The sequence below is a fragment of the Lutra lutra genome, chromosome 11 (genome assembly GCF_902655055.1).
Source record: "Lutra lutra chromosome 11, mLutLut1.2, whole genome shotgun sequence".
Taxonomy (NCBI): Eukaryota; Metazoa; Chordata; class Mammalia; order Carnivora; family Mustelidae; genus Lutra; species Lutra lutra.
The window spans coordinates 35,342,135-35,365,911 of NC_062288.1; the positions used below are offsets into that span (position 1 = coordinate 35,342,135).

Here is a 23,777-nt window from a genome sequence, read left to right on the forward strand (position 1 = left end):
TCTCTTCTAAGCTAGGATGCCTGTGTTAATCTGAAGGGCTGGCAGCAAACAGAATGCCATATAAACTCCACAGACCGCGAAGCCCCGAGGGGAAGTACACTAGGCTGTGTAGCAGAGACTTCGCTTACTTCTGTTCTTGAGAGAGCTGAGGGGAAATGAAAGCTGAAAAGAAGAGCCCTTAGTTTAAACAGACCCCGATTGCATCCCAACCTATCAGATCAATAATGCAGAGATTCCTCAAATCAATGCTGAGGCAGTTTTATCAAATGCACCTGCCTATTGATTAATATTCTGACTTTTAAATGTAAATATGCATACCTCTCTGTTGTGATCAGAATTACAGAATATTAAAGCCAGCAAGATACACAATACCCCTTTAGATTATCACCCTGATTTTATAAATGAGGGAACTGAGGCTCAGGAAAGCAGAAAACTCACTAAGATAAAAGAAGGGCTTTTTACCCATCCCTGAAGAATACTCCAATGTCCAGGCCTTTCTTCTGATGCAGAAAAATGTAAGAATGGCAAGTACATCCCCTAGGGGTGTACCCCATTAAATCAGATCACAAGAAAGCTATATTTTTAGTCTTTTTTTTTCTCTTCTCCTTACAGAAACACCTTCCCACACCTAAGACACGCTGTTATATCTTGGTTTTATTATGGGTGAATATTAGAAATGGCCACCTGACATTGCCCTATGGTGTTTGATATCCTTTCTACTAAAACATCAAAATAAGTGTCTTAGAGCTAGGTTCTTGGGCAGAATTTTGTATTCCCTAGTGAATTTTCTTTAATTTGGTTACAAAAGCCAGGAAATTTGTCTTGTTTTCCTTGGCATGCTGCTGTGGTAATGCAGATGGTCACTGCATTTGAATTCTGGTTTCCCCACTGACAGTGTGAACAAGGCAATGCATTTTTTTTTTTTTAAGATTTTATTTATTTGAGAGAGACAGAGAGAGCTTAAGTAGGGAGGGGGGAGGGGCAGAGGGGAAAGCAGACTCCCCGCTGAGCTAGGGGCCTGGGGCTCAGGGCTCTGGGTTCAGTGTTGTGGGACTCCAGGTGGGGGCTTGATGCTATGACCCTGAGATCATGACCTGAGGGGAAGTGTGGACACTCAGCCCACTGAGCCACCCAGGGCTTCCTGAGCAAGGCAATGTCTTAAGCTTTCATTTCTGCTTCTTAACTGAAGCTCAGCATCTTGCTATCTGCATCAGCATTGTTGTGAAAATTAAGTCAGGTTCTATGATGCAATGACAACTTTCATGGGAAAAAGTGCATTCTTTCTCTTTTATTTTTTTTCAAGTATTAGGATCTTTTTAGCTTTAGATCTCTAATAAAGTACAAATAGCCTGGTGCTTTCCTTTACCTCTGGCCAAAGAAACGTTGTCAGATCTGAAATGAAATGCCTGGTTGCATGTTCCATTTGTTCTTAATCATGGTCCCAAAGATGTTATTTTAAGAATTTGTATGAATACTTTAGAAACCATGGATTGACTTCCATGTTACCTTTGGCCAGAAGATTTCAGGTTGAGGCAAAAAACAAATAGACAAATGAAAAATAATTTGATAACACTGTGGTTTTTAAAGATGCACAACATTATTTCTCCCATACACAAAAACATGTCCATTTGTCAAGAAACGAGAGCTGGAAGGCTTGCTTACAGAGGCACAAGTTTTACTTGTTCTCTTAAAAACTTCTTTCCGCACCAAAATGATTCCAAACTCTGCTCCTCACTTCTTAGCCAATCAGAGAGGCCTCTTTCAGCTCATGAAACATAAGGTTTTAATTTACAAGGGATCATCTACATTTCTTGCCCAGGGCCTCACAGAAGGACTACATTTTAAATCCAATACAAATGCCTATATGTTTTGCAAAAGTTTTCCCAGACTATACACTATTTCTAGCCTAATGACAACAGACTAATTGAAGCAGAGTCAAGAGATAGTTCTTTGCATCTAGTCTTTGGAGAAACTGAGACTTAAGTAGTATATCGAGCAAAGTCTTCTTTTATAGTTTAATCTTTAACTTACAGGACAAATTTGGGTAATTATTATCCTACCTTGTTGATGATAATTTAGTGATGGGGATTACTCTTTCCTTCTATACTTGTATTTTTTTTAAATGTGTTTTGTGAGATTTGTGTACAAATAATCAACGATTCATATTTAGAACTACTGAATATACTAAATTTTTGAGTCTGCTATATTAAATTTTTGAGTCTTACCATGTTTAAAATGTATATTCCAACAAATTATAGCTGACTCTCAAAAGATAAGTCAGTTTAGGATCTTACTATGAGTCAGCTATAAGTGCCCTGTAAGATAAAAGCAAGATAATCAAACTGATTGTCTCTTTTGATAAGTTGTTTTAGGAAAAGCTATATATTGTTTGTAAAATTGACCTTTGAAAGAGAGTTTATAAATTGAGGCTCTGTGTATAAATGAATAGAAAAACTGACACACCAGTGTTAAGAAAAGATTTGTGTAAGAATGAAGGAAAAAAAGAAAAGTCACTTAGTTTTAGAATTGTTGCAAGAGAATACAGATGTTTGGGAAGATAAGTATTAGCTTATGCAGAAATTCCTGGGTTGAAATTCAAGAAGGAATAAGGTAGAGGTCTGGTATGAAAGCTTAGGCAACGTCTCTAACTTCCAGTGTCTCTGCAAACGCAGTATGATAGATTCCTAGGTGATGCCTCCCAGGTCAGAGGGAATGTCATAGTCGGAGTTTTCTCTATCACTCTCATCTCCCTAACCAATCAATATCCCGTCACTAGGAATTTAAAGAAAAGAGTGAACTCCTGACAGGTGAGATACCCAGGTGAGAGTCAAATCTTACAGTTTCAAACTATATTAGGTCTAACACAGCATTTCTCAAACTGCATTTTATAGAACATGAGTGTCCAGCAAAATATTTACATTCTGAGTCCCAGCGGTATTACCCCTATTATCCTGGCATAAAAACTATGTTAAATACTGAAGAATCACCATGATCTGCCCATCTCAGAAGCCGCATTTTCTTCTGTAAGTTTTAGGAGTAGACGTGTTCACATTCTGTTACTCGATGGAAGTTCATAGACTTTGGGTCGGATACAAGGCCTGACTCTGGTTCTTACCAGCTATAGAACCTTAGACATGTTGTTTAACTACTTTGAGCATTAGACTCTTTATCTATTAAAAGAAGATAATAATTAGTATCTTACCTCACAGAGTGGTAAAATTTAAGTGACAAAAGGTAGTGTATATAGTGTACATGAAGAAAACCAATGCTAGATACATACGATAGATGCTCAAAAATATAATCTTACCCCATGTTATTCAACAAAGATGCTTCAAGCCTGCCACCCACAAGCCAGCACAAAACAACTCACCTAAAAGTTCAAGGTTCTCCAGGTTGCTTGTGGAGTATTCACCTAACTGCTTGCGTGTCCATGTGCACTCAACTGTATGTAATTGGAACTGGATCTCTAGCCCTGGTAATTATCCCCATTCAGCCTGACCTAAGCAGTCTGGAAAAACTTCAGAAGATTTGGGAAAGGCCTGATAAAACAAGATCTTTGATATAAGAAAACTTGACAGAGTCAAAAGCTTGAAGCACCAATATCAAGGAGGAACTGGGTTATGTTTATAGTTCTTGCCTAATTGAAATATTTTTATTACAAAGTTCATAATAGTTTATACTTATTTAGTCCTTTTTTTATCTGTAGATCTCAAACCTTTCCACATCCTGAGAAAAGAATATATTTTAGATTAAAGTAAAAATATGCTGCTCATATTCCTCTTCTAACATTTTGTTATCCACAGCCTGCATCACCTCCCCAAAAGACTTTCCATAACACTAATTGTCATTAGTTCCAACTCGGAACTGTTCTTGATTTTAATAGCTTCCTCAATACCACATTGGTTTAGTAAATGAAATACTGGATTGGTATAAAATAAATAGAAAATGTAGGGTGTTTTTTTTTTTTTAACTTTGGAATACAACTCTCAGGAAAAGATTTCTTTTTTTAGTTTTACAAGATCTTTTTATACACACTCCATTGAAAGGGAGCTGAAAAAAACCTGACTTTTTAAAAAAAATTAAAAGAATTGTAACTACTCAGAAGAACATAGAAAGGGCTAAAATAAGCATCTAATGAAATTCAAACCAAACAAGGCCAGTTACCAGAAGTTTGTCCCTTAACATTTCTGGGTCTAGTATTTTTCATTATAAACTGGAGAAAATCAACTAGTTCCTAGGTGATGCCAGTTCCATGATCTAGCAAGAAAGACTTTTTCTCCTCTCTCTCTCTCCCTCTCTCTCTTTTTAAAATTCTGATAGCATTTCTGAGCCTCCTCCCTAGTAAACCTCACTGTCCAGTGGAAGGTAAAATAAGCTTAAGAATTTCAGTAGAACAACTTTTGAAGTAGGAGAGTGTCACCTACTCTGAGGAATAGAACTGAACACTCTGCCTTATTCTCTATCCCCCATCCAGTGCGGGGAGAAGAGGGTTTGGAGCAGTGGTGTTGGTGGATGTTTAAGGCATGTGATGCTTCCTCGTGACTAACACATTAGAGTTGATTCAGTTTTCACCCAGCCAGTCACCAAGAATGACCTTGAGAGAATGGAACACATGATAGGTAGGCCTTTACAAGAGAGGAATGGTAGAACGAAGAGGTCTTGGTAAAGTTTCTAAGCATGGGATACTATCAGCAGAAGAATGAGCATCAGGGCAGAGGCTAGAGAAAAGTGTCGCTGGGAGACTGGTAGGCCAGGTACTGGAAGGCAAAATGAACAATATGGACTATGAGTGCTCAAAGGATCTCAGAGAGCAATATCAAAATTTTTCATGAATTATTATCAATACACATACACACACTCACATATGATACATGTTGTACATTTAGTACCTGTTGCATTTTCTTTTTAAAAATATTAGGAACCAGGAAATACTTTAAAACAAATACATGTTTTATGAATTTACTATATCCATGAATACTTGAAAAACAATAATATATGTATCTGGGACAAACAGATGCCCTTTTGGTTTAACAGGTAAAGATACGACTGCACATTCTTGAGAGACACCAACATGCTTGGTGATGAAATTCACAGTGCCCTGTTAGTATGTGGTATGAGTACTACCCATCTCAAGTAAAGTGACCTTTATGTCTAGACTAATGTTCAAGCTTCCCATTGACAGAGTGCCCCAGGTTCCATCTTTCACAGTCATTCTGAAGCCACCCCCAACCACCAGTCCCAGCCCAGGTACATGGGAGAAAGCGACCCTCAATAGCTCCCTATTGTCTGTATATCATTCAGCCCAAACTTTTCAGCACGGACTAAAACTTTCTCCTGCCTTCCTTAGGATAACTCAGGCACACTCACTTCTCACCCCCCACTCCTTTCAGCAATTTAAGTACTTCAGAGCGTCTCTGTCTTTTTACCTTCCACCCACCTCTCTATCAGAACACTTTTCACCCATTTGCACTGGCTAGCTGTGTCCATCGTGCTCATTCAGTGTTGACATGGACGACAGGCTAACTGATCTACCTTTCTATGCCCCACCACACTTTGTCCTCCTGTAAATCTGGGCCATGTCTTTCACATCTTTCTATTCTACTACCTAATATTGCTTATAGCATAAGAGGTGCTTCCCAAGTGTGTATTAAACAAATGAATGGATAAACAAAAGATAGAAAATAACGTAGAAAAGTATCCTGAGAGTCTAATCATAGGCCAACAAATTCTAGGTGGGATTTAATAATACAATGGCACTTTATTGATAAAACTGAGTCACCTCGTTAAAGCATCATTAAAAAAAACACACACAAAAAAACGTAGGCGGAAAACAGCAAGAATGTAAGCAGGCTGAGGTGGATCGTGTTGTTTGGAATTAGGAAGGGAACGTGCAGTTAGCTCTATTCCTTTCAGACTTCGCTGTATTGTTTGTTAAACTGGCATCCCCAGCTCCGCATACCGGTGGAAGACCACCACGCTGCTGCAGCCCAGCCTGTGGCTCCTAACTCGCCCAGGTCTGACACTCCCAGGAGCCGCCCTGCGCCATGGGCGTCCCCGGGTTTCGGAAGGCTCCTAATAGCTCCCCCAAAGCCCAGGCTTTTCGCCAGTGATGCTTCTGCTCCGGTCTGAGGCACTTCTTCGGTCTCCCGCAGCGAGGACGCTCCTGAAGAGAGGTCGTCGGGTTCTCTAGATTTTTCTGAGTATTTAATACTCTCCCTTTGCTTCTGTTTCTGACTTGATTTAAGAGGAGAAAAAGACTACAAGAAGGATAATAGTAGTGGACGGCGCATCTGGTTTTACTTTTTCCATTCCGTCAAAGTTTGTGTTTGTGTTTTGTTGTTGTTCTTCATTTGACAGCAATCCTGTGAACTTCTCCTTGGGGAAATGGCGCATCCAAAGCCCGCCAAGCCCAGGCTAGAGCTCTAGGACGTATTAGAGTCATATTTTAAACAAAACCTTGACAGACATAAACTCAAAGGAAGCCGTGCGCTCCTTAAGTCAAAAGCATCTGTTCTGATCGCTGCGCTCGGTTTGCTGTTGGTAACCAGCGTTAAGAGCAGTATTTTTAAACAAGAAAATGGATAAAAGAAAAGAAAAGCTAAGTCCTGGGGTCCGCCGACTCCTATTCATTATCTCCAACAGCATATGGGACCATTCTCCTACTAGTCCTCGGCCTTTCTTCGGCAAAAGGAAAAGCAACCAAGCCTGTCCCGCTTCATAGCAAACCCACTCTTTGTGCCTGAGCGGTGCCTCTGCCACCACTACTACTTTCTCCAGCTCCCGCCCCCACCTCCTCCCGCCCGCCGCCAGCTTTCGCTCAGGGAGGCAGGCAGCGGGCGCCCTTTGCGCCGGGAAGCCAGTGCCGCGATTGGGCGACGGTCCCTGAGCCTCCAGTTCCGCGTCGGTTTCAAGGCTCCTCCCTCTTGGTGAAAGACAGACTGCGGGGCGCCTGGAAACCGGTCCGAGGGCGCGCGCGAGAGAGGAGAGCGAGCGAGTTGAGGGATTGACACAAATGGTCAGGCGGCGGCGGCGGAGAAGGAGGCGGAGGCGCAGGGGGGAGTCGAGGCCACTGGGCTGCGGAGAGTTGCGCGCTCTACCGGGCCGCGGCCACTAGCGCTGCGCGGCCAGCCGGGAACAGGCGAGCCGAGGGCCAGGAAGGCGGGACGAGACCCCGGCGCGCCGGAGCCACCCGGGCTCTCCCCGCCGCCCACGCTTCATGAATCGCAAGTTTCCGCGGCGGCGGCGGCTGCGGGACGCGGAGCGGGAACCGGGGGAGCGGGCTGAGCGCGGCTCAGACTCGACGGAGGGCACCGGCACGGAAGAGATCTCTCTGGCCAAAGAGGGAGCCGCTGCCGGCTGCCCCACTGCCAGCCCCAGCCGGGCGGCGCCAAGAAAGGAGCCGAGAAAGTATGGCTGAAGAGGAGGCGCCTAAGAAGTCCCGGGCCTCCCGCGGCCGCGCGAGCTGGGAACTTTATGCCGGGGCATTCCCGGCTGGACGGGTGGCTGAGGGGAGCGGCGACGCGGGCAGCCGGCGCCACCGCCGCCCCCCAGCTGACTCTGGACGCTTGGCGCGCCGGCTCCTGCTCCTGCTTTGGCTGCTGGAGGCTCCGCTGCTACTGGGGGTCCGGGGGCAGGCGGTGGGCCAAGGGCCCGGGCCGGGGCAGCAGCCCCCGCCGCCGCCGCCTCAGCAGCAGCAGAGCGGGCAACAGTACAACGGCGAGAGGGGCATCTCCATCCCGGACCACGGCTACTGCCAGCCCATCTCCATCCCGCTGTGCACGGACATTGCGTACAACCAGACCATCATGCCCAACCTTTTGGGCCACACGAACCAAGAGGATGCGGGCCTCGAGGTACACCAGTTCTACCCCTTGGTGAAGGTGCAGTGCTCGGCGGAACTCAAATTCTTTCTGTGCTCCATGTACGCGCCCGTGTGCACGGTGCTGGAGCAGGCTCTGCCGCCCTGCCGCTCCCTATGTGAGCGCGCGCGCCAGGGCTGCGAGGCGCTCATGAACAAGTTCGGCTTCCAGTGGCCGGACACGCTCAAGTGTGAGAAGTTCCCGGTGCACGGCGCCGGTGAGCTGTGCGTGGGCCAGAACACGTCGGACAAGGGCACCCCGACCCCCTCGTTGCTGCCGGAGTTCTGGACCAGCAACCCTCAGCACGGCAGCGGGGGGCACCGTGGTGGCGGCTTTCCGGGGGGCGCCGGCGCGTCGGAGCGAGGCAAGTTTTCGTGCCCGCGCGCCCTCAAGGTGCCCTCCTACCTCAACTACCACTTCCTGGGGGAGAAAGACTGCGGTGCGCCCTGTGAGCCGACCAAGGTGTACGGGCTCATGTACTTTGGGCCCGAGGAGCTGCGCTTCTCGCGCACCTGGATCGGCATCTGGTCAGTGCTGTGCTGCGCCTCTACGCTCTTCACCGTACTTACGTACCTGGTGGACATGCGGCGCTTCAGCTATCCGGAGCGGCCCATCATCTTCTTGTCCGGCTGCTACACGGCAGTTGCCGTGGCCTACATCGCCGGCTTCCTGCTGGAGGACCGAGTGGTGTGTAACGACAAGTTCTCCGAGGATGGGGCGCGCACAGTGGCGCAGGGCACCAAGAAGGAGGGCTGCACCATCCTCTTCATGATGCTCTACTTCTTTAGCATGGCCAGCTCCATCTGGTGGGTGATTCTGTCGCTCACCTGGTTCCTGGCAGCGGGGATGAAGTGGGGTCACGAAGCCATTGAGGCCAACTCTCAGTATTTTCACCTGGCCGCCTGGGCCGTGCCGGCCATCAAGACCATCACCATCCTGGCGCTGGGCCAGGTGGATGGCGATGTGCTGAGCGGGGTGTGCTTCGTGGGGCTCAACAATGTGGACGCGCTGCGCGGCTTCGTGCTGGCGCCGCTCTTCGTGTACTTGTTCATCGGCACGTCTTTCCTGCTGGCCGGCTTCGTGTCCCTCTTCCGCATTCGTACCATCATGAAGCACGACGGCACCAAGACCGAGAAGCTGGAGAAGCTCATGGTGCGCATCGGCGTTTTCAGCGTGCTTTACACGGTGCCAGCCACTATCGTCATCGCCTGCTACTTCTACGAGCAGGCCTTCCGGGACCAGTGGGAGCGCAGCTGGGTGGCCCAGAGCTGCAAGAGCTATGCCATACCCTGCCCCCACCTCCAGGGGGGTGGAGGCGCCCCGCCGCACCCGCCCATGAGCCCAGACTTCACAGTCTTCATGATCAAGTACCTTATGACGCTGATCGTGGGCATCACGTCAGGCTTCTGGATCTGGTCCGGCAAGACCCTCAACTCCTGGAGGAAGTTCTATACCAGGCTCACCAACAGCAAACAGGGAGAGACCACCGTCTGAGACCCGGGGACTCAGCCCATTCCCAGTTGTCGGCTTCGTCCTAGCCACCCCTGTAAAGCTGGCCCCGTGGAAACCTTGCCAGACCTGGCTACTTGAGGCTTCCTCACTAGCCATTCACTTTTCGCAGGCTCCTTTTAACAACCCAGCTCCTGCAAAAGCTTCCGTCCCTGGGGCAAACGGACTGGAGGGCCCAACTACAGCAGGGGGTACAGACAGACCTCTCGTTCTCATACTCTGGTACCAGGACTGTACGCTTTTATGATTGTAAATAGCCTGTGTAAGATTTTTGTAAGTATATTTGTATTTAAATGACCGATCACGCGTTTTTCTTTATCCCCCCCCCCTTTTGCTTTTGTTTAAATTTTAATTAATTAGGGCTGTTTAACCTTTTGAGGCTTTTCCTTCTTTCCCTTTTCCAAGTACTGCAGAGGTAAAACAGGAGCTCACGGTGCTCTCGCTGTTCTGGCGCGCCCCTCCCTGCGGCGGTCGGGTGCGTCTGGGGCTGAGCAGCCCAGGTCACTTTCTGCCTCCTCTTTCTGCTCCCCACTTTCCCTTCGGTGTTTGGCGTCAGGGCTCTTTAGATAGAGAACTCCACGGGGGTAGGCCTTTGCCCATCCCAGGTGTGCTCTTGTTGGGGGAGGGGGCAGATTGTGAAGGCCTTGTTCCTTTGACTATCCGAAACTGAATTTTTCCACTGTAGAGAGCCTTCCCCCTAGCTTGGAGGAGGCCCACTGGATATGGGCTATGGCACTCCCAGCCTCCCTTCCCACTGGCCTCCAAACGCCCAGGCACTCTCTCCTTCCATCTAAGTTGGTTAGAGGGTGAGTGGGATGACCAGTGCCAAACTTTTTCAAGTCTTAATTTTTGATGGATGAGCTCATTTCATTCTCTAGTGTCTAAAACCTGGTATGGGTTTGGCCGGCATCACGGAAAGATGTGGTTGCTGAGATTTGGGAAGAGGCACAAAGCTTTGTGTGAGTCCAGAGAGACTGAAAATGGGGGTTATAAAATGTTAATTTTAATTGCATACTGATGCCTGGCAAACTGCCTCTAGGACTGAGACAGCCTGCATTTAGATTTTACCTTTCTGTAAAATGGAAACATGAGGTCACCTGGAAAGCTTTGTTAAAGAGGTGATCTCTGCTTTCCTTAACCGGACAGCAGGATGTAAGCTGAATAGGAAAACTTGAAGGAGATTTCAGTGCAATGGGCTTCCTCCAAATGAAGTGCTCCTTTCTTATTTTTAATCAAATAATAATTAGACATAGATCAGAAACTTTAAAATGTGAAAGTTGTACACTTTCAGCATATTATTATGATGATTATTCAGCTACACATTCTGAGGGAAGAACAATCCACATTAAAAATAAGCTTGTAAAATTTGGGGGAGGTAAAGGAGGTGAAATAATTGATGGGGTTAGTTCCTGAAATAAACAAAATATGGGCATGCACATGGTAAAGGGAAAGTGTGTGCAGTTCTCCTGCATTGAATCCTCTGTGCTCCTTTTTGGATTTACAGAAATGTGTCAAATGTAAATCTTTCAAAGCCATTTAAAAATATTCACTTTAGTTCTCTGTGAAAAAGAGGAGGAAGACAGTCCTCTTGATTGTATTGTTTTAAATTTTAAGAGTTTATCAAAATGCCAGTACTTAGGACCTAAATTTATCTATGTCTTTCATACCCTAAAATGACAATGGTCTTTGGATTTGGTATGCATTTATTCTGTTCACTATCACAAAATCATCTATATTTATAGAGGAATAGAAGTTTATATATATAAAATACCATATTTTTAATTTCACAAATAAAAAAATCAAAGTTTTGTACAAAATTATATGGTTTTTGTGCCTGAAAATAATAGAGCTGGAACTGTCTGAACTATCTTTGCATTTTATAGTGTCTCATAGCCAGTCCCAAAGTATAAAAATTCAGGAATTCAATGAAATAGTCTATTCTTAAACATTCAGACCAGCCCTTAAAGAAGTGTCCTACTTGCAGTGTTGCGACTGACATTGCCAAGTTCCTAGACAGCATCTGCTTTCATGACAGTAACAATATAAAATAGAAGTTTCCAAATTATTTCTTTACTTAAAGAGGATAATTAAAAAGAGAACTCTAATTTTAATATTAAAGCTTTTTTTTTTTCCTTTCAAGGGGTAAATTTACATGACTTTTTATAATTATGGAGGTTTATTTAAATCATCAGGCACCACCTTGGTCATGATTTTTTTGAGGTACTGTCTTTTTCATAATCTTGGGTATTCCAAAACCTTGAATAGGTAATCAATAAATGGTTAACTGACTGTGTGTTTATAAGCATTTTAAACAGTAGTTGGGTATATATGGTTGTTTTTGTTGTTTGCTTTGGAAGACCCCATTTTTATATTGTTCAAGGATCCTTTTCCAGAGAAATTATCTAGTTGGTCTACTCTTAGTCAGAATTTATACATATATAGATATGTATATGACATGTATATATATACATATATACACAGATATATATAAGTATACACACACAATTTTTATAAAATAGAGGTGCAAAGTTTACTTATATATTTTACAATATGGAAATAAGGTTATGAGAAATGGAAAATGCCAGACGGAAAACCTCAAATACCTTTGGAAAACAAGTCTCTTATTCCTTTACAGACTAAAAATATTTATATTAAAATTTTCCATGAAAATATTTTGTGGTAAAATGACAAGGAACTAAAATGAAGACCATTGATACAATTGAATTAGTTTTGTGGTATTAATGCAGTTGTCTTTTAAGTAATTATCGCTATTTATTTTAAGGCAAATGAAAAAATTAAATCTAATTGAAAGTAGAGCATTTAATTTTAAGTAGCAAGTTGTAATATTATAGTCTTTTTCCTTTGTTTCATTAATCTACTATAGTAGATATGTGAAGGTTTTATTGTGTAGACGTTTTAAAAAACAATTCTTAGGCCAAATTAAAAGATGTCTCCTCTCTAGGTATTTCAATCAGATGATTTCTGAGGAAAAAAATTTAAGATTATTAGTCTCAATCCAAGAAATAAATATAAGGCATTCTTGTTGTGTGTGTCCTTATAATAATGTAACTATAAATTTGATGCAGAAAGGTTTTATAATGCTGGATTTAAATAGCCTTAAGAGACATTTTTAAGTCACCATCTGGCTTTGTTTTTAGGAAACAACTTATTTAAAATTGTGTAGCGTGTAGAAAGCCAGTGTATTCTTTTGTTTCTTTTCGTACTAGTGGCAAAACAAGTCTTTCCTGGAAAACTATAAAGGTACCTGGAATATAGTCCCATTAGCATGCTGTTTCCATGACAAACCGTATTTTCAGATGGTTTGGTTTGCCTATTTTTTTTTTTTTTAAACTAGCTATCAGTTGGAGTCAATTTTCCCCCTCACAGTGTGCTTGATTCAGCTTTTATAGTAAATGTATACAGAGTATGAAAGCCTTCTGATGCTCTTTTTAATAATTTTTTTTAAAAAGGCCATTTTTCACTTAAACTTTGTGGGAGCAGAAAGTCATATTTTTACTCTCAGAGTCAGTCAGTGTCAAACATATGCGAAACAGCTGGACCAGAAAAACAGCTGGACCAGATTTTTCAGTTTGTCTGGGGTAGTCACTTGTCAGCCTGGGTTTACGGTCCTGGTCCTTTTGTCTCCACTGAGCAATGAAGGCTCCTGCTGTAATTACATCATTCCCGAAGTCCAACATTTAACTAGGAAAGGAGACCACAGTGAGGAAGTTGGTGGCCAATTAAGAAAAAAATTGCCTAAACCACAAACCATTTCAGGCCTTGGGTGACTTCAGATCACTTTCATTGTTACCATGTTTTAATCTTAAAAAAAAATTTTTTTTTTGAAGATGTCATATTTTCAGGGTGTGTGTGTTCCTGTTAACTCCAGCTCCTTTTACCTTCATTGCTTTCTAATCAATCTCTCCATTGGCTATGGGCCACATTTTATGTACATGTAATTAATTGAAACTAGTGATATTACACTGGGAGTCTCTGATCCATTTCTGATTGTAACATTTTGTGTAACTGGGGCTTGAGAGATAAGAATCAAAATATGATCATTACATATGTCTTGAGGTGGTCGCTAGTGATAGTGTTATTGAATACAGAATATAGTAATTTCAAAGTCTTGCAGGATCTGTAGGAGCCAAAGTAAGTTGTGGGCTACATATAAGAATTCTCCAGTTATATTACTGAAAAGGAATTGCAATACTATCTTAAATTCAGGGGTTTTTATTTAAAGGCCCTTACGTTTGAAATGAGGTCTTACAAGGTATGTGCCAAAAAAGGTAAAGTTTTTTGGTGACTCCTAAGACTTATAACTATATTTTGAACTGTTGGCATGTGCTAACAGCCCCTAGAGTTTGAAAAACAGTAGTTGAGCTTTGATCATGACTCCGTTTCCTTAATCTTTTTGGGCTTAAATATTTCTATTCACTTTGGTCATAGTCACTTTTGACAATAGGTTTATTAAACCACAATAATTATAGTAACAAAATAGCTTATTTGGAACCTAGTGACTAAAAAACAGGTCGACTCTAGACCAATTCTCTTAAGTAGTATCACAATCTTTGGTGACAGCTGTCTGTACTCCATTACAGAACCAAGTTCCTCTTTAAGATTCTCCTGTTGGAGATTTTTGTTTATTAGTTGGTTTGGGACCCAAGTAATGGGCCAAATAAGGATTTCTCACAGAAATCTTTCTCATGTAATGAACTGGCTCAGGTACAATCTATAAGCATATCCTATAATTAACATATAATAAATATTCTGAAGGTTATCAGTCTTATAAGTCAAGCAGATTCTTAAATTGCTTGAAAAAAATAAGATTTTTTCAATAGAGGGGCGCCTGGGTGGCTCAGTGGGTTAAGCCGCTGCCTTCGGCTCAGGTCATGATCTCAGGGTCCTGGGATCGAGTCCCGCATCGGGCTCTCTGCTCAGCAGGGAGCCTGCTTCCCTTCCTCTCTCTCTGCCTGCCTCTCTGCCTACTTGTGATCTCTGTCTGTCAAATAAATAAATAAAATCTTAAAAAAAAAAAAGATTTTTTCAATAGAGATTTAATAAATCCTTTTGTTTTAAGATGGTGATTTTCTAAAGAGGTCTATTTTTGAGTGATAATTCAAATAACACTGCATTTTCTAAAGGAATCAGTAAACTAGTTGAATGGCATATTTGTATAACTAATAATTTTAAAAATCAAAGATTGGAATAGCACTGATTTTGCACATTTTACACACATATGCTATTTTTTAAATAAAATTGACTTGAAGACGGTAATTTAAAATTTTAAAATTTATGATATGCATTTTTCGTATGAAGACCATCTCAAGAAATTTTATTCCCAGTACAGACTTTCAAAACATGTTCCTAGGAATACAGTGATGAACATGAAAAGGAACCGCTATTGCTGCTTTGAGATGATTCTTTGTGGCCTGGATTTCTTTTCTTTCCTTTTTAAAAACCAGGTAGCCTCTAATTTGTGGATATCTCCATGTTTCAGATCTCAATACCTGTTTGAATTAAATTTGCAGGGGAATAACTGCAGGATCCCCCCATAGACAGTTGGCCTTCATTTCCTTTCAACCTGGCAGTGTGTCCTTGCTTAAATGAAGCACTCTGAGACAGATTGTTCTCTTGCCCTTGGAAATGCTCATCTTCACAAATATAGCAGCAAATACCTGGAAGTCATATAGGCTAGTGAAATGCATATTCCAAATGCTAAGTGCTACTTGATTGTTAGAAGGATTTTTTTTTCCCCTTAAAAGTAGATTTAGAGACTATTCTTGACCTTATCTTTCCAACTCTTGGAAAACTTTTGCTTTTTTTAAAAGTTAATTTCAATAAATCCTCTCTCAAAAACTCAAAGCTCAGCTAAGATGGCCCATTGTTTAGGCTGGCCCAAGGCTGGGGGGTTTCTTGGGATGTTGGGCTTTCAATGATCAAACCAGGAGAGTACTATGCAAGCTGAGATGATGGGTCACCCTGATTCATGGATTAAATTGTGCTCCTAAATTACAGTGAAAGTTTCTGTGGTGGTCACTGGTACAGCATTACAAGTATTCCACTGCAGCATTAGCCTTTTTAAAATATCGAATGAAAAGCCAATGAACACAGTCCTTTGTAACTGATCTTCACAGCGAGTACCAGTCAACAAAAGGTGAGTGGAATGTGAAAGTATAATGGAAGAAACCATACGGATAACTTGGTCTTTCTGCCTTCTACCTCCTGAAGAAGTGGTTCATAGATATAAGAATCTCACTGGACCCTGAGCCCTGTTCTTAGTACTTATGAAATCAGGTTAAGTGGATATTTTTGTTTTAAAAAATATCTCAAAAGTGTTCTCCTGGAATGAATAGAGTTTTTGTTTTTTGTTTTTAATTAATGTTAAAGTTTATTAGATTGTAAAGACCTGTTGGGCTTTTGTATATGTTTATATTTATTTTGCTTTCTTATATAATAATACAGTCCAGTGTAATGAGTTTTCACCCTCAAGTTAGGGATTATCCCAAATGGCAATATCTCAACACTTAATTTAATTGTCATACTTTTTCTCAGAAGTAAGGAGGTCTAGCACCCATACTTTTCCCAAAACAAAAACTATCTACAGGAAGGGAAAAGAAGAAGATAAACTTACAGTTCTACCATGGTTATTGGGAATGGTGGAAGGCAGCAAGTGGAACATGCAACCCATGCCATGGTCTTCACATTTCTTTTTTTTTTTTTTCTTTTTTTTTTAAAGATTTTATTTATTTATTTGACAGAGAGAGATCACAAGCAGGCAGAGAGGCAGGCAGAGAGAGAGGAGGAAGCAGGCTCCCTGCTGAGCAGAGAGCCCGATGCGGGGCTCGATCCCAGGACCCTGAGATCATGACCTGAGCCGAAGGCAGCAGCTTAACCCACTGAGCCACCCAGGCGCCCTGGTCTTCACATTTCTATTCATACGAAAACTCCAAGTTGCTCCACACTTTTTATATTGAGTTCATCCTTTTTGCCATCCTTCTCATACATCTATTTCTATCATCCTTCTTATAATGCACATAAAATTTCACTGCCTTTGTTGTTGAAACAAAATACACTATTCTTACTGTCTTTTAACCACACACAATGTAAAGGAATAAAAAAGATGTGCAGATAAGGTAATTATTTCAGGAGGTACCCACACATTAGTTTCTAGAGCTGAGATTCTCGACAGGGGTCAGCTTTCCCCCAGGAGATATTTGACAATATCTGAACACAATTTTTATTGTCATGACGGTTGTGTGGAGTAATTATGGGTATTTAGTGAGTAGAGAGGACAGAGAGGCTACTAAACATTTTACAATGCACGGGACAACCCCAGGCAACAAAGAATTATCTGATCCAAAGTGCCAAAGATAGGAAATCTGGATCTGGAGGAATACTGAAAATAGTGAAATTATACATTTTTAAATAGTGAAATATATTAGAATTATAAAATAGAGTTGAGAAAAAATATGGGTTTACTTGCATCTACAGCATGTGCTTTGCTTTTGATCTACAAATTTTGTTTTAAATTGATGAGTAGTTTGAAGATATTGCATAGTAGTCAATGTCTTCATCTGCTTGGGCTGCTATAACAAAATACCATAGACTCAGTTCTGGGGCCTGGGAGGTTCAAGATCAAGGTAGCCCCAGATTCAGTTCCTGATCCTGCTTCCTGGCCTACAGACAGCCTGCTATCTCTTGCAGTATGCTCCTATGGCTTGCATGGGGGTGGAGAGAGTTTTCTATTCTCCCATGGGCACTAATCCCATCATGAGGATACCATAATAATGATAGAATGTAAACCTCATTATCTCCCCAATGTTCCACCTCCAAATACCATTACACTGGGGATTAGGATTTCAACTTAACCAATTTTGAGGGAAGCAAACATTCAACCCATAACAGTCCATAAAATGCCTGCTTTTATTTTTTAAACCTAGTATCATGATTTTAGTGGGAAGAAATCTGTATATAACATTAAACAAGTCTATTGAAAAGTCTTAGAAAGGTGTCTGTTAGTACCATTCTATTATTCTTCATATCCCACATTTCCATTTTCTTTTACACATTTCCTTGTGTCACTGAAGGGATAACACATCACTCAAATAGGGCCATGGACCTATAGTACAGAGGAAAGCCTGGGGCCTGGGAGCCAGAAAACCTGTGTTCCAGTATTAACTCTGGGCTAATCAGGTTAAGGTACCTCGGGTGAGTCCGACCTACAGGATTTCATGAGCAAATGGAGACAATGATGAAATAATATGTATGAAAACCCTTTTATAAACAGTGAAGCTCTACAAATGTGAGAGGTTTTCACTATCATTCATACTGAGCTAATTAAGGAAAGAGGTTGAGATATCTTGAAGGTTCCTCCTTACTTGACTACCTTCCTCTCCAATTCCACCTGCTACAGGTTCTGGAAAAGATGTTTCAGTGACTGAAGTGACTCAAGGTGACTGGGGGTGGGTGGCTTGCTACAGTCTTCCTGGCCACCCATTTTCTGGCTTTATCACTACACTTGGGTTCTCCTGGATACGTGTAGAATTTTTCCCAGCTTTTATCAGACTCTGGCTAAATTTAGTATAAATCAATCTCTAGTGCATCTACTGTGCCATTTGAATGGGGCTGGGTCCCGGTTAGGAGAAAGAAAGCCCTTGTTCAAGAGGACTAGTTAGGGGGAAAAAATATTTTCCAGGTATGTTTGAAAGTCAGAGAAGTAAGAGAGCCTGAAATGTGGCAAATTCACAGATGGACACTGGATTGAGAGCCCTTACAGAGTGGCACAGGTGTCCCAGGAGCTGTCTGTCCATTTGTTTATTGATGAGTTGGGGTTGATGAGAGAAGCAGCTAGGGTGGGAGGTGCTTTATGTCACATTGGGGTCATTTGGCAGTGGAAGGGGGAAAGAAGAACGGGTATAAGGAAAACCAAAGTTAACTACTCTTTCCTGGGGCCAGTTGTCATAGGGTGAGTACAGTAGAGTAGTTGAATGGAAACATTACTCAAATAGGGCCATGGACCTGGATTAGAAATATGACTGTCTATCTTCTTCCTTTTAAAAAAAAATCAATTTTTTGGACATAAAGATGTTGAATGTCATCTTGGAAAGAATGTTAGAATTGTAATACCTGACTTGAATCCCAACTAGCTTATAGCCTGAGATCCATTTATCTCAAATGATAATAATAACAATTTTTTGCTAATTCCTAAGGCTGTTGGGAGGATCAAAGAAATAAAGTATGTAAGGATATTTTTAGCCCTGGAGAGTAAACTGCAGTCTTCTTCTCCCCACTGAATATTTCTTGTCTCTCTTCCTCTTCCATCTCTTCTTCATCACTGCTCTTCCTCTCCTCTCTCATCTCTTATGATTCCCAATCTCTTTTCTTTAACCTTCTACAACTCACTATTATCACTGGTGGAAATTGAAAAGGCGTGATGCAAACTAATGCCATATTTTTTTTTGCATCCTCTTTTCAGGCTAAGCCTGTCTTACAGGACTCATTCAGTTAAAAGATTAAGCTAATGGGCAGCCTTAAGTTTAAATGACACAAATAATGCTCTGTATATTAATCAACTAATGATATTGCTCTTAAAGCATGAGTGCATTTCTATGCATTCATGTCCGCTTTGTGATATACTGTTTCAAATTCAGTTTCTTTATGGCTGCTGACAATTCAGATCTAATTGATAGGTTGTACATTTGGATAACATGGCAAGAGCTCTTGGAGGCCACTCTAAATTATGATCAGAAAGAGACTCATATTTTCCTTTTAGAAATATACTCTTCTACTGGATTGATAACTAATTGAAGAGTTGCAGGTATCTTATGTTTGTCCTTGTTGACTATATTGCTGGAGGGAACTTATTCAATAGCATTCATGAAAATGCTCCTTTGATACTACTGAAGCATACCAAATGGATTTTGATGTGTGAAGTTGAGCAGGGTTAAGGACTTGTATCAAAGCAGTTGATTGGTCATTTCATTATTTCATCATATAGAAAGAGCAGCTAGCAATTTTGGTGCCATGGTCATTCCTGTGTTCTAGTGTATTGATTTTCTACTGCCACTGTAACAAATTACCAGAAACTTGAAAAACACAAATGTACTATCTTATAGTTCTATAGCTCAGAAATCTGACATTGGTCTCTTTGGGCTAAAATCAAGGTGGTGTGTGGCTGTGTTTCTTTCTGGAGGCTTTAAAGGAAAATCCATTTCCTTGCCTTTTCCAGCTTCTAGAGGCTGCCCCCATTGCTCATGGTATGCTTCCTCCATCTTCAAAGCCAGCAATATTGGGTCAAGTATTTTCTCTTACTGTCTGATTCTGTCTCGTTGGAAATGGTCCTCTGCTTTTAAGGACTCATATGATTAGATCGATACAGGATAAGGTTCTAAGGATTAGACGATGGACAGCTTTGAGGGTCCATTATTCTATCTGCCACATCTATGTTCAGCTATTGGAAACGGTAGAGGATCTTTCTTTTAGAAGTATTCCCACCACAATCTCATTCTTCACAATTCTGTTTTTTAACAACCGGCTTCCTGAATTTCTTCTGTTCTCCATTTTGTTCTCTCAAAGTATGCTTCTGTCAATGACCAATTCCTCATTGATTCCCCCTCTCCCTTTACATCATTTTCTGTTAAGCACTCTACAGACCAGTCCGAATCCTCTAACTATATAGATTTCTTTATATTCCAGATGTCATCTTTCTTCCTCTTCCTTGCTATACATCCTCTCCTCTGCTATCCTTTATGTCGTTTCAATACATATCCCTCTAGATTCATGTTTTGTGTGTCCCAGAAATAGGTCAGAAAGAGATGGTAAATGACTGATGTCAACCATCTTCTCCCAAGTGAACACATATAAGCCCACCACTTTTTATTGCAGATATAACTGTATGGTTTTCCTGAGAAACACATCTTTCAAATGATTGCATTTTTGCCCTTTGATGAAGGGCTAGATGTGAGAGATAGTGAACATAGTTCATCCCATTGCCAATTAATCTGATCTGTATTTCTAGCTGTGATTATAGATTTTAATTCTTTATGAAGTTATCATGTTTATAGGGACATTTTTTTCTCATGATATTTAATTTAAATGTCTTGTAGAAAAAGAAAAATCTCAATTGCCTGGGTTGCATTTTATACAAATTCAGGTAATGAATACGCCTGCCCTAGTTTAAAATGTTACGTTGACACTTTTGGAGAGGAAATTTTTCTAGCATTACAAATGCATTTTTAAAAATGTTCTCTAAAATATAATTTTTAGTCTACACTAGAAACCAACTGCAAGATTTTTTTCTATCCAGACTGTTATAGCTAAAAGTACACATTTTCTTCCCCTATACATATAAATTTCTCTGAAAAAATAAGCCTTTTTCAGCAGTGATTTAAGATGAGGGATTTCAAATATTCATAGGTATCCCCAAATATGCATTATTTGCAAGCACCTAAATTTCCAGGGATTGTATAAAGATATAGTACAATTTCTAGAAATCAGTAGCGAGTTAACATCTACAAAGGGTTGTCTAATACCACTATTTTTTTTTATTTTACACTATTGATCCACTCTATAGTTTTTTCTCCCCAAGTAGGGATAATTCAGTAACAGACCAGGGGTCACTTGAATACAGTCATACCTATATAAATAGAGAAAATGTGTTCTAATACTTGCTTCATTAGAACCAAGTTGAATTAACATATGAGGTATAGGATATGTTTGAAGATAAGCAAGTTATAATGAAACCTAATTCAGTGTTAACTAAAATAAAAGCAGGTGATCTGGGGCGCCTGGGTGGCTCAGTGGGTTAAGCCGCTGCCTTCGACTCAGGTCATGATCTCAGGGTCCTGGGATCGAGTCCCGCATCGGGCTCTCTGCTCGGCAGGGAGCCTGCTTCCCTCTCTCTCTCTCTCTCTGCCTGCCTCTCTGTCTACTTGTGATCTCTCTCTGTCAAATAAATAAATAAAATCTTTAAAAAAAAAAAAAAAAGCAGGTGATCTTGGGAGCCTGGGTGGCTCAGTGGGTTAAAGCCTCTGCCTTCAGCTCAGGTCATGGTCCCAGGGTCCTGGGATCAAGCCCTGCATCGGGCTTTCTGCTCAGCAGGGAGCCTGCTTCCTTCTCTCTCTCTGCCTGCCTCTCTGCCTACTTGTGATCTCTGTCTGTCAAATAAATAAATAAAAGCTTTTAAAAAAAAAGCAGATCTTCAAAATATACAATATTTGTCAAAGGTAGCAATGGATGCTAAGAATTTTTAAAAATGAGTATACTTAAGCATAAGCATCACTCGAGGAGTTTATTAAATATGAGGATTTCTGGCCTTACTTTTAAAGATGAGTTTGATGGCCAGAGAGGTGGTCAGGAACCTCCATTCTGGTGGTTTGGCTGTTAGAGGTTTTTGAGGTGCTTTTTTTTTTAAGGATTTTATTTATCTATCTATCTATCTATCTATCTATCTATCTATCTATCTATCTATCTGAGAGAGAGAGCACACCAGAGTTCAAGCCCAGGGGAAGGGCAGACTGGGAAGGAGAGTGAGAGAAACTCTGGAGCAGACTTCCTGCTGAGCCCTGAGCCTGATGCTGCTCCATCTCAGGACCATGAGATCATGACTTGAGCGGAACTGAGAGTGGGATGCTTAACAGACTGAGCCACCCAGGCACCCTCCCCACTGCCGAAGGTGCTTTTTGAAACACTGGGTTAAGTAAAGCTAAGGAAATGAGTAAGGGACCAATAGTGCTCAGTGGAGGAAGAGACGTGGCTTAGAGAAGAAACCAACTAGTGGACCCAAGTAGGGACAGGGTGATCCTGGATTAAACTGGTGACAAGATACATAGGAGTGGCAGTGGCAGTATGACCCTCTGCTCCACCAGCCTCTCCCCTAGTTTTTATTTTTTTAATTTTTATTTATTTATTTGACAGACAGAGATCACAAGTAGGCAGAGAGGCAGGCAGAGAGAGGAGGAACCAGGCTCCCCGCTGAGCAGAGAGCCCGATGCGGGGCTCGATCCCAGGACCCTGGGATCATGACCTGAGCTGAAGGCAGAGGCTTTAACCCACTGAGCCACCAGGCGCCCCATCCCCTAGTTTTTGGTAGGGACAACTCATGTTTCTCAGGCTTTAGGAAGTGTTTGGCAAACACAACTTCAAGGCAAACCCCTAACCATTCCTCCCACTTGCATACCTCCTCTTATAAAGGTGTTGTGGAAACTTCACTGGGCTCCGGAACTCAAAACTAGAAGAGCTAGTAGAGGCACCTGTTAAGCATCTGCCTTCAGCTTAGGACATGATCTCAGGACCTGTGATGGATCCCTGAATCAAATCAGGCTTCCGTCTCAGCGGGAGTCTGCTTCTCCCTCTCCCCTTGCCCATGCCACCCACCCTTGTGCTCTTTGCTCTCTTGTGTGCTCTCTCCCTCATACAAATAAATAAGTAAAAACTTAAAAAAAAAAAAAAACAGCTTTGAGAGCTAGCTTTTTAGGACTCTCCGTAGGAAACAGACCCGCCCTGCCTGCATTGTCTTTGTCCCCAGAAATCTAATTCAGAAACAGCCAGATGCCAGGCTGGTCTGCCCAACAGACCCCTCTTTGAGGCCACTGAGTGGTTTGCCTAGGTCTCAGATTCTTTTAATTTTACTTTTTAATGAAAGAATAGGGCCTTAATTTCATAACTAGAGGTTAAAGCTTAACTTAGAGTTAGTCCTCTAGCTCACGACTTTCATAATTGAATCAGCTCAGCAGTTACCAGGCAGGAAAAGGGGATAAGATTGTCTCTTGCTTAGAACCTGCTTGCGACAGCAACACGGAGAGGGAGACAGTGCAGCAGGTGGAGGCGTCATGGGCAGGCAGAGGTGCGACTTCAAAAGGCTCCTGTTCCCCCCAGGCTGGTCCTGTTGCCTTTCAGTGGAGCCGCCACTGGAGAAGCTAAGCACACTGGCTTCTCAGGCAGTTTACCTTCCCATCCCTTCTGATTTTGTTTGTTTAGGTTTTTAACACAAATGACTTCTTAGAAGGCCTTTACTTCCCAGGGAATTCACTAATCAAGGTAATACTCTATTTATTTGCACAAACAAAGCTTTATGAAAGAGAAATTCATTCATTAACTAAGAAATGTGATCATTTCCACTGTTGTACCTGAGGGCTTCAAAGCACCATTGTTGTTGTTCACATCAATTAATCCAGGTGACTGGGAAATGTGAGTAAGACAGGGCTCAACCATATCCCAACTGATTTTACAAGATTAAAAAAAACAAACCCAAGCCTAAGATATCTAAACTTATGTTGTCTTAAACATGTTAAGAACTTGCTTCATAGGAAAGAATAATTACAGTACAGGGGAGAGGACAGTCACATCTTTTTAGAATGAAGTAATTTTATTCCATAAAACTTATTGGAGCTTGGAAAGTTTCAAGCA

The 23,777-nt window shown here is 41.8% G+C and overlaps 1 protein-coding gene across 1 annotated transcript; it reads left to right on the forward strand.

The window, feature by feature from the left end:
- The first annotated feature begins 6,777 nt into the window (after positions 1–6,777).
- Positions 6,778–12,410, forward strand: FZD1 (frizzled class receptor 1). The gene has a single exon (XM_047695165.1). The coding sequence runs from the start codon at positions 7,410–7,412 to the stop codon at positions 9,351–9,353; it is 1,944 nt and encodes a 647-aa protein (XP_047551121.1). The 5' UTR covers positions 6,778–7,409; the 3' UTR covers positions 9,354–12,410.
- Positions 12,411–23,777: the final 11,367 nt, after the last annotated feature.